The sequence below is a fragment of the Culex quinquefasciatus genome, chromosome 3 (assembly GCF_015732765.1).
Source record: "Culex quinquefasciatus strain JHB chromosome 3, VPISU_Cqui_1.0_pri_paternal, whole genome shotgun sequence".
NCBI classification, from domain to species: domain Eukaryota; kingdom Metazoa; phylum Arthropoda; class Insecta; order Diptera; family Culicidae; genus Culex; species Culex quinquefasciatus.
In genome coordinates, this window is record NC_051863.1 from 78,549,051 (window position 1) to 78,561,174 (window position 12,124).

The window sequence follows — 12,124 nt, forward strand, 5'->3', positions numbered from 1 at the left end:
CCGTTTCAATAGTGTAGGTTAAATATCCGTTAGAGTTTTCCAATAATCAAGCATTTGTTTTCAAACCAAAAAAAGGGAAACAACGTAGTCCTACGTTACAACTTATTTTTCCTTTGTTACAGCGTTTCTTTTTGGCGTGGTGTTTTTGCCAAATTTCTAGCGAGATCCAGTAATGTCAGAGGCTGCTTCGAAACGTCCATGTCCCCCGTACCGGACACATCCGATGGTCTCTTCAAGGACTCACGATGAGCATCGTTGAGACGGTTCAAGTTAACCGGAGCTGAGCTTGTAGTAATTGCGCTTGCGTACGGACTAATCATAAGCGGTGGCGGCGGGATCTTCTGCCATAGTTGATTCTGAGACGTATCCAACCTCTCATTCGAGTCCACAGTAAGATCAATCGAACTTTTAGCTTACTCAAGACGATCGCCAACACTTTTACGGCCCTCCTTCCTCACGGAACACTTCTTGTTTGGGTGTACTGGTTTGGAGCATGACTTGCATGTATGTTGCTGATTCGGGTACGATACGAACGCCTGTTCTGACGCTACCAGCACGTACGACGGGATCGGTTTCTTGACAACCATCCGAACCGTGCGGGTGCCATTCTTTTTCCCCTTAACGAAGCCTACCTCCCACAGATCATCTTTAATGGCTACTACTTTTCCGTACTGCATCAAAGTTTTAACAATTAGGTCATTTTCCCATTGGGGTGGCAGATCCCTGACCTTCACGTTGATCACTCCATCCTCCATGTAGAGTCGTACAGCATATTCCTGGTCATCAACCCGCATCGCATGCTTTACATCATGGTCATCAACGTAACCTTGCGCGCAGTCCATATCTGGTTCCTCCTCGGCTGCAGCGACACCACGTGCTCATAGGTCATAAGCAATACTTCCTCCATGAACTGGACAAACTCGTTATCTTTAACCTGGCGCGGCACCATCGTGAAATCGATGAAGAAAGTATTCTTTCGGATTTGCACGGAATCTGCCATCTTTGTGCACTGTTTCGGATCGCGTAACAAAGAAACTATCGAACAAATCAAGGCGGGTTACAAAAGGGCAACCTTTTGTTAAGTAGAATAAAGCTTTTTTGTAATACTCTCGCGCTCGGGAAAACAAGTGTTGCTTCTCTGACGGTTGAGACAGGACTGAATAGGATGATTTAAATATTCTCATAATGTCCAGATTTTCGTAATGATCCAACTTGAAAAGAAAAACTAACTTAATCCACCTATGTGGTTGGTGCCTTCCTCACTCTTTTCCAACAATGGGTGATATGTAATATGATGGGTTTGGACACAAAATTGATCCAAAAAAACACACATATCACTCAAGGGCTCATAAGTGGCATTATAAGTGGTCAGAACTCGAGACAGGGTTGCCAGATCTTTAATGTTTTGGACTCGTTGGAAAGGTCTTTCAATTACCTAACCAACGATGGGTCGGATGATGGATCCGGACATTGTTTACATACATTTAAATGAGATCGGGCTACAAAAAAGTACATAAATATCACTTAAGTGGTTATAACTCGAGACAGGGTTGCCAGATCTTCAATGTTGTAGATTCGTTGGAAAGGTCTTTCAATTACCTAACCAACGATGGGTCGGATGATGGATCCGGACATCGTTTACATACATTTAAATGAGATCCGGCTTCAAAAAAAGTACATAAATATCACTTAAGTGGTTATAACTCGAGACAGGGTTGCCAGATCTTCAATGTTGTACATTCGTTGGAAAGGTCTTTCAATTACCTAACCAACGATGGGTCGGATGATGGATCCGGACATCGTTTACATACATTTTAATGAGAAACGGCTACAAAAAAAAGTACATAAATATCACTTAAGTGGTTATAACTCGAGACAGGGTTACCAGATCTACAATGTTGTAGATTCGTTGGAAAGGTCTTTCAATTACCTAAATAACGATGTGTCGGATGATGGATCCGGACATTGTTTACATACATTTAAATGAGATCCGGCTACAAAAAAAGTACATAAATATCACATAAGTGGTTATAACTCGAGACAGGGTTGCCAGATCTTTAATGTTGTAGATTCGTTGGAAAAGTCTTTCAATTACCTAATCAACGATAGGTCGGATGATGGATCCGGACATCGTTTACATACATTTAAGTGAGATCCGGCTTCAAAAAAGTACATAAATATCACTTAAGTGGTTATAACTCGAGACAGGGTTGCCAGATCTTCAATTTTATACATTCGTTGGAAAGGTCTTTCAATTACCTAACCAACGATGGGTCGGATGATGGATCCGGACATCGTTTACATACATTTAAGTGAGATCCGGCTTCAAAAAAGTACATAAATATCACTTAAGTGGTTATAACTCGAGACAGGGTTGCCAGATCTTCAATTTTATACATTCGTTGGAAAGGTCTTTCAATTACCTAACCAACGATGGGTCGGATGATGGATCCGGACATCGTTTACATACATTTTAATGAGAAACGGCTACAAAAAAAGTACATAAATATCACTTAAGTGGTTATAACTCGAGACAGGGTTACCAGATCTACAATGTTGTAGATTCGTTGGAAAGGTCTTTCAATTACCTAAATAACGATGTGTCGGATGATGGATCCGGACATTGTTTACATACATTTAAATGAGATCCGGCTACAAAAAAAGTACATAAATATCACATAAGTGGTTATAACTCGAGACAGGGTTGCCAGATCTTTAATGTTGTAGATTCGTTGGAAAGGTCTTTCAATTACCTAACCAACGATGGGTCGGATGATGGATCCAGACATAGTTTACATACATTTAAGTGAGATCCGGCTTCAAAAAAGTACATAAATATCACTTAAGTGGTCAGAACTCGAGACAGGGTTGCCAGATCTTCAATGTTGTAGATTCGTTGGAAAGGTCTTTCAATTATCTAACCAACGATGTATCGGATGATGGATCCGGACATTGTTCACATACATTTAAATGAGATCCGGCTACAAAAAAGTACATAATTATCACTTAAGTGGTTATAACTCGAGACAGGGTTGCCAGATCTTCAAAATTGTGGACTAGTTGGAAAGGTCTTTCAATTACCTAAATAACGATGTATAACATGATGATGTTTGGTTCAGTTTACTGCCATTTATTCATCTTCCGAAAATATGCGAAAACACATTTTTATACATAACTTTTGAACTACTTATCGAAACTTCAAACAATTCAATAGCACCGTATGGGACCCTAAACCAAGTCGAATGCGACTGGTTTGGTCAAAATCGGTTCAGCCAGTGCTGAGAAAACTGCGTGACATTATTGGTCACATACACACACACATACACACACACATACCCACACACATACACACACACATACACACACACATACTCACAGACATTTGTTCAGTTTTCGATTCTGAGTCGATATGTATACATCAAGGTGGGTTTTCGAGCTTTTAATAAAAAGTTCAATTTTAGAGCAGGATTATAGCCTTACCTCAGTGAGGAAGGCAAAACGGACTGCATTTTTTGGGTTCTTTGGACAATTTCACAATATGAACGAAAAATTATATTCTGAACTAAAAGTTTGCGATCCTTTTAAATCCGCAATTGTAAGCGTCTTTTCAGGAAAACAATTTTTCTAAGCAACTGTGGAATTTTTAAATAAATGCTCTAATTTTTGTTTTGAAGGCAACAGAATAAAATTAAAATCAAAAAATCGTTTCCTTATAAGTTATTTACTCACATATTAATGGATTTTTTTTATTTTTTTTAACTTTTAAAGCAATGGTTCAATTTGTACACTTTTAATCTGCAATTTGTTAGAAATACAGTGACTACAGTGTAGGGTGTCCTAAAAAAACGTGATGTTGCAGAAAACTTCAGGCTCACCCACGCGGTATGGTTTGGTCTCAGGAACAATGTTTTCACACTATAAAAAGTTCAGCAATATCGTTGATAACTCACGATTTCATGGCCTGTTTTCACAGAAAATATAAAATTATGTGATCCCTTAAAATTATGGGATTCCTTAAAAAAGTGTCCACGTGGTTTATGGATGGCCCCTATGGCTTAATGCTTTTCATCTTTGTTGTCATCTTTTTCATAAGAACGAGTAAACTACGAACTGTATTTTAAGATGAATGCTCCAAGCGTTCTTACTTGTTTCTGGTGAGTACGCAGTGTTGTTGTCATCTCGATGAAAATGTTTAGAAGTTCTTGTGGTGAAAACAGGTCACTACTGCTTTCATCCGTTGATGCTGATTGGTTTTCCCTCGATTGCTGACTGAAGCCTGGAGTTGTTGTATTTTCTGCAACTTTTTGCCACTGATGCAACGGCAATTGTTGCAGATTTGGAACCACTCGAACAGAACCCGCTTCAGGTGACTCCAAAGCAGGAAAATCCACGTCAGTGAATGCTGGAGGTGTTCTGCGATGATTTGGTTGGTACCTCTCCGTCGATTGCTGCCGATTAGCGTGGTTCACGTTTCTATGAAAAAGACAAAAGTTGTTATTTTGTCTTGCATCAACCGGAATTTCGTTCTTTTATGTCCTCAGAAGCACTCCTGAAAATTTGAGCCCATTTGGTAAGGTCTAGGAGCTCCAGTTTTAATTTGAAATTTATATGGGATTTTGATTTATTTTCCATGGAAACTATCTTTTTACATTCTATTAGGATTTTTTTATAAATCGATGAAATGACTTGATTCTTATAGTAGGAGATAGGTTTTGAACTGGGAACAACTTTGTAGAACATACCAACATGCTAGGAAGTGACCCTTTAAAGATACAGATACTTTTAGATGGTGGCTTTTGAAGGGGCTTTACTGTGTGGGCCACCATCTAAAAGTATCTGTATCTTTAAAGGGTCACTTCCTAGCATGTTGGTATGTTCTACAAAGTTGTTCCCCAGTTCAAAACCTATCTCCTACTATAAGAATCAAGTCATTTCATCGATTTATAAAAAAAAATCCTAATAGAATGTAAAAAAAGATAGTTTCCCATGGAAAATAAATCAAAATCCCATATAAATTTCAAATTAAAACTGGAGCTCCTAGACCTTACCAAATGGGCTCAAATTTTCAGGAGTGCTTCTGGGGACATAAAAGAACGAAATTCCGGTTGATGCAAGACAAAATAACAACTTTTGTCTTTTTCATAGAAACGTGAACCACGCTACTGCCGATTTTTTACGAAATTCCGCACGTTTTGGGCAGCTCCAATTCTTGGTCGAATAGTCACCACCGCAATTGAAGCATTTGGCTTCGATGTTCTCGTTAATTGTGTTGCAAGCTTGAGTTTTGTGCTCATTTCCGCAGGTTACAAAACGAATCTTGATGAAACAGTTCCTTCCACCATGTCCAAACTCCTTGCAGTTTAAACATTGCGTCACGTCACGGTGCACTGGACGATAACGTTCCCAAGTCACGATGATGTTCAAAATTGCCCGAACTGCCTTCAGCTCAGACGGCGTTGTCGGTCCTTTCTCGAGATGAACCAGGTACAGTTGATCACGATTCTTGATGTCCTTGTTGTGTCTCGTCATCTTGAAGACTTCGATCACGTTCAACTTAAGAGTTTTTAGCTCTTCTTTCAGCACACTCACATCCATGTCCTACAGGCCTCGGAGGACCTGTTTCATGGGGCGTTTACCCGGGATTGTCATGGCTCAATCTTTGTGTTGTTCAAGAAATCCCAGAATTTTGAGTCCATTTGAGTTAGCAAAAATGGGTGGCACCTTTTCCCGTCGTTCAAATTCTTCTAGGTAGCGCATCGGCATTGTTTAGCTTCTTCAAATCTGCCGATCATGCTTTTTATTTGCACTTTTCAGCACTTATTTGGTGTTAGAGGGACGAACGTCTGACTCGCTGCTCTGCTAATCGCAGACTGAGACACCGGTGTTTTTATTTCAAATGAAATCTGTAAATTTATTTATTATTTCCAATGTTGGTTTTTTTATTGAAGACAATCAAATGCCATTTTTGGTTCAACGTTCGGAAAAATCATATTTTTTTGAACTTCTATTCTTCATGAGGCAATATTGTTCCAAACTTTGGTTTAATTTCATTTATGTTCTAAAATATATCAAAGATTGACAGATTTTTTGTTCAGAAATGCTAAATTTTCGATTTTTCAGAAAGTTTATGGAATGTTACCCTTTGTTTAATAGTGATAAAGTTTAATTAATTAGGAATTATAGTTCAAATTAAAAACAAAATTGTTTAATACAGTAATTTTGTTATCTATATTCCCAAATAAAACAAAAATATGAAGTCAATTTGACCATAAAAAACCAGTGCGATTAAAATGCTAACCAAACTTGTTTACTTTTTTGCGTAATCATTGCATGTAATCTCATTACTCAACTCGCGCCCCAAGCAAAAGAATTAGGTTTTCGGCGCTATAAATAATTTCTCCCGACAAAAACCATACGTACTCAAATAGTTCCGAAGGAAGTTCTCACCATCCCAAAGTCAGCTCGGATGTGCGTTACTTGAGTCATCGCGCGCGTCAACTGATGAATGAAACTTATACGAGAGAAGCGAATGAACAGCGTGGTCGAGTAGAGCTCATTGAGTGGCTTCGTTTTCAGTCGGATTTGTTTACATTCCCAACGATTGGGGAGGGAACGCTCGTTTTGCAAGCTGTTGGTTGTTTTTGTTTAGATGAAAATAGTTTCGTCGTTTGGGTTATGGAATAGGCAAGCTGACGGAAAGCGAAGATCAGATTTCGCAACCGTTTGAATTTCTTGACTCCGTGCCATCTCGCCTACACTTATTTACCGGCTTTGGAAATTCCGTTGTTGACAATGGATGAGATCTGCTGATTTTGCAGATCCTGGATTAATCATGCAATTAAAACCACAATCTCTCCCTCTTTTTTGCAGGTATTTCGAGAAGCTCCACCACGATGTGGAGTCGATGGAAAGCATCGATTCTACTGGTCACCATATACTGGATAGCGAGGGCATCGTCCGGCAGTGCCGCCACTAGTCAATACAACAACTTTAAGATCACCCCGAAGCCGTGCACGGTCAACGGAATCGAAGGCACCTGTATGTTCGTGTGGGAATGCATCAAATCCGAGGGCCAACATGTGGGCGTGTGCATGGACTCGTTCATGTTCGGCTCGTGCTGCTCGCACAACCTCACCGACAATGTGATACCGCAAAACTACCATCAGACTGTGACCTACCGTCCGAAGCCGGGCGGTAGCAATAAGTATAAGCCACCGAAACCTAGGTAATGTAAAGCGATGATTTTAGGCTTTTTTGCTGTGTGCTAATCACCACTAATTGCTGGATGTGTACTGTTAAAGCGATTCGAACAAAAGTTTTTGAACTCAATCGAAAAAATAAGAATCCAGATTATAAAAGATGAAATGCAGGTTTACAATCAAAATCTTCTCGATCATAAGATCAAATTATAGTTTAGATGATATTTTATCGACAATTATGGTTGATGTCCATATTTCCCATAATCTCTTTATAATTTGATGGAAAATTTATGCTTGATAACGGAAATCATCAATCAATCAGTAAGACGATTTACTTTTTTATGTTTCATGGAGACGCATGGCTGCCGGTTAAGTATGATTGAACTCCATATTGTTTTCCTTTGGCAGCACACGTTCAAGCCCTGTTACCTTTACCATACCCAAACCAACAGCGTTACTAATTACGTAATTTCCCCACTCTATTCCACCCCATCCATGCTTGTGTGTGTCACCCTACCAACAACGTGTCCCCATGCGCGCACCCAATTTGGAACCATTAATCGTTTTAAAAACATGCAGTACTTTTGTTAGTAGCAATGGCTACACGACCATTTACCGGCCGGGAAACGGCGGAACGCTGGTGATCCGACCGTCACATAACCAACAACAGCATCAATACCAGCATCAGCATCACCACTACCACAAACCGCAACAATCTTCCTCCAGTAGTTCTAGTAGCAGCTTTAGCAGCAGCAGTAGCAGTAGTCAAAACGCCGTTATCAGTCAACAACATTTTAGTCAAAAGCCAACAGAGGGCACTGTAAATAAACACTCTACCTTATCAACGCCGGCGCAGTTGGACCTCGAGATGGCAGCCAGCAGCATGGCAACGGGTTCGTGTCTTCGCTGACAGCATCGTTACATGGAGTTATGTTTCTACTTTTTTTTCTCTCTCTTTCTCTTTTGGGGCAGGCATCTCCACCACCCACTGGCAAGTCACGACGGAGCCCAGTTTCATCACGAAAACGCGGCCCCCAAAGCCGAGCAAACCGTCGAAGAAACCGATTCTATCGATTTCGAACAACATTCAAAGCACTGCATTGAAACCAAAACCATCGGTAAGGATAACATCGTCGTTTTCAACTTGGTGAAACTAACCCCACTCCCCACTTTTAGGCCAAGCCGACGAAACCAACTACCACTACCGTTAAATATACGACCACAACTAGTATAGTAAGTACGACTACCCCGAGGACGACGACGACGACGCCAGCACCAACGTACCCCACGACGGAGGCGTTTGAATCGAGTACCTCTTCATACTTTGGCACAAACACGAGTCTGGGGGCGGTGGTTGTGTCATCATCATCTGTGATCGACGGCGAAGGATATTCGTCGTCCCCCGAGCTGTACACGGCCGCCCCCGGCCGGTACACGCTGTCGGCCGCGAGGAACTATGGTGGGTATTGTTATTTTTGTTATCTTCTCGTTTATATTGCTCTATTTTTTAAAGGGAACCAGCACTACCGTCAGTGTTGTAGAATAACATAACTATTTCTTTTTTGTAATATCATAAAACTTTTGATGTGGTCATTTTCTTAAATAGTTCACTATTATTTTTCCAAAATATAGTAGTAGGATTGACATTGGTATAAATGAAACTAAATTGACTCTCAAATACTAATAATGGATCAAAACAACTAATCTTCCAGTATAATATGTTTTGCCTTCCTCACATTACTGAGGAAAGGCTATAAAATCACTCGAAGAATGAACTACCTTATTTGACCTCCTAGACCCACCTTCATGTATATATATACAGCAATTCCCCACGAAAACAGCATGAAAAAAAAAACAAAAGTTCTCGGATCGGGCTCAAAATTTTTCTGGGGGTTCCCTGGCCGAAATAATTAGACCCGTATTTTTTTGTTTGGCCATTAGGGTGACCTACGCCATGTTAGGGTGGTCTGAAAAATTGCCATTTTCGTCGATTTTCGCAAAAACCACTTCTTTCGAAAAATCATAACTCCTCGCCATTTTAACCGATTTCAATTGTCTTATACGCAAATGAAAGGTGATAAGTTGGGCTTTCTAATCTAATCTAATCTAATCTAATCAGACCCTAGCGCAGCCAATCTTTCGAAGGAATCCTGGAGAGTGCCTTAGGTTAGATGACACCTAGCACTCTTCTTGTCATTTATTAACATTTGTAGTGCGCCATTGCACCGGAATGCATTGAAACATCACAAGCGTTAAAGCGGCCAGGCCTACTGCGTAAAGCCGTAGCGCAGAGATGACTCGTAATTGGGTTGAGTTTGAGCACTGAGTGTTCGAACAACAACACAATTCTGAATCGACAGGGAGGAAGAAGCGTGGGGACACACCACCATACGCTCCGAGATTTTTGGTTGTATTCGTTGGGAGCACCATGCTAAGAAGGTTTGGTACTCCGGGACCCTCTGGGATGGGACATTGTATTTCCACGGAAAGGTGATAAGTTAGGCTTTCAAAGAAAAATAGTAAGAAGTTTCAAACATCTAGCCTAACATATGAAAAGGGCGTATGAAACTTTAAAATGCCGTTTTGACGGTGTCTGGACCAAAGAGCCTATGTCTGAAAATATTTTTATCGGATTCCCCGGACATTTTTACATACTTTACTAAAAATTGGGAGGAGTTCATTAACAGGTTTCCGAGATATGATTTTTTGAAAACAAAATCCGTGTTTTTTGACGCGTCGCGCGCAAAAACCGGAGAATGGCGAAATTGGCAAAAAATCAACTTTTTTCACTAAAACTGCAATAACTTCAAAATTTCAGCGATGACCTATACATGTCTGGGTACCAAAAGTCTTTTTAATTACGAAAATTTTGGTGTCTTTTAATTACGAAAATTTTGGTACCCAAACATCTACAGGTCATTGCTGAAATTTTAAAATTATCGCAGTTTTAGTGAAAAAAGTTGATTTTTTGCCAATTTCGTCATTCTCCGGTTTTTGCGCGCGGCGCGTAAAAAAAAACGGATTTTATTTCGAAAAATCATATCTCGGAATCCTGTTAATGAACTCTCCCATTTTTTGATGCTATGTAAAAATGTCCGGAGAATCCGATAAAAATATTTCCAGACACCGTCAAAACGACATTTTAAAGTTTCATAGCCCTTTTCATATGTTAGGCTAGATGTTTGAAACTTCTCACTATTTTTCTTTGAAAGGCCAACTTATCACCTTTCATTTGGAAATAAGACAATTGAAATCGGTTAAAATGGCGAGGAGTTATGATTTTTCGAAAAAAGTGGTTTTTGCGAAAATCGACGAAAATGGCAATTTTTCAGACCACCCTAACACGGCGTAGATCACCCTAATGGCCAAACAAAAAAATACGGGTCTAATTATTTCGGCCAGGGAACCCCCAGAAAATTTTTGAGCCCGATCCGAGGACTTTTGTTTTTTCCATGCTGTTTTCGTGGGGAATTGCTGTATATACAGTATGTAAAAAAAGTATTTACACCCCTTGGGCACTATGCACATTTTGTGATGAAACATGTAAAAAAATTAAAGTTTGACAGGAACCTAGTACTACGTTTTGTTCAGAAACTCATGCCAAACATTTTGCTACAAAAAGCTCATGAAAAGATGATTTCTATAAAAAGTTATATAACAAATACTATTACGAAAATAAAAAAGGTGCAAAAAAAGTTTGTACACCTTTCGAAAAATTAACATAAATAATGTTATTTGTTGACAAATCACCATAAATCCAGTCTCCCAACTCCAAATAGGCATCTTTGACTAATTGAAAAAATAAATTGGATTGAATATAAAGTTTACTAACTACTTAGTATAAAAGTTTATATAACTCTGGAAATTCTATATAAAACTTATCTAAACCAAATTTTGCAAACTTTTAATTCAACTAAATGTCAATATATTACCATAGAATTGCTAAATAAACATTTTGGAGTGGGTATAACACCGTTTTGGGGGTATTTGTATCGATAGAATAGATTTTTCGTTGGAATTTCGTACCAACCCGGAATTACGTCGTCGGAAAATCCGCCGGCATCCGAACCGGTCCACAATTCTTAAGTCAACCTATGTGGCATCGGAAAGGGCATAAAATTTCCGATCTTTTGATACCCATACATCTAGGTTTTCTATAAAACCCACGTTTTTAAATACCTGGGCAAAGAGTAAGTTTGATCCACGAGAACAAAAATTACGAAATACCATACATTTTTGGCAGGTTGCTCAAACGAAACCATAACAACGTTTTTACCTAGGTATTTAAAAACGTAGGTTTTAAAGAAAACCTAGATGTTTGGGTATCAAAAGATCGGAAATTTTATGCCCTTTCCGATTCCACATAGGTTGACTTGTGAATCGTGGACCGTTTCGGATGCCGGCGGATTTTCCTACGACGTAATTCCGGGTTGGTACGAAATTTCAACGAAAAATCTATTCTATCGATACAAATACCCCAAAACGGTGTTATACCCACTCCAAAATGTTTATTTAGCAATTCTATGGTAATATATTGACATTTAGTTGAATTAAAAGTTTGCAAAATTTGGTTTAGATAAGTTTTATATAGAATTTCAGAGTTATATAAACTTTTATACTAAGTAGTTAGTAAACTTTATATTCAATCCAATTTATTTTTCAATTAGTCAAAGATGCCTATTTGGAGTTGGGAGACTGATTTATGGTGATTTGTCAACAAATAACATTATTTATGTTAATTTTTCGAAAGGTGTACAAACTTTTTGCACCTTTTTATTTTCGTAATAGTATTTGTTATATAACTTTTTATAGAAATCATCTTTTCATGAGCTTTTTGTAGCAAAATGTTTGGCATGAGTTTCTGAACAAAACGTAGTACTAGGTTCCTGTCAAACTTTAAATTTTTTACATGTTTCATCACAAAA

At 38.9% G+C, this 12,124-nt stretch overlaps 1 protein-coding gene across 2 annotated transcripts in view; it reads left to right on the plus strand.

Annotated features, from left to right (window-relative positions):
- Nucleotides 1–12,124, plus strand: part of LOC6040828 (serine proteinase stubble) — a 267,484-nt gene that overhangs the window by 190,718 nt on the left and 64,642 nt on the right. Inside the window, exons 7-10 of one of the 2 annotated variants that reach the window (XM_038259151.1) lie at nucleotides 6,871–7,225; nucleotides 7,779–8,092; nucleotides 8,172–8,317; nucleotides 8,376–8,658. In XM_038259151.1, the coding sequence (XP_038115079.1) occupies nucleotides 6,871–7,225; nucleotides 7,779–8,092; nucleotides 8,172–8,317; nucleotides 8,376–8,658 (1,098 nt within the window). The remainder of the gene's footprint in view (nucleotides 1–6,870; nucleotides 7,226–7,778; nucleotides 8,093–8,171; nucleotides 8,318–8,375; nucleotides 8,659–12,124) is intronic. The other variant, XM_038259152.1, reaches the window with a different exon arrangement.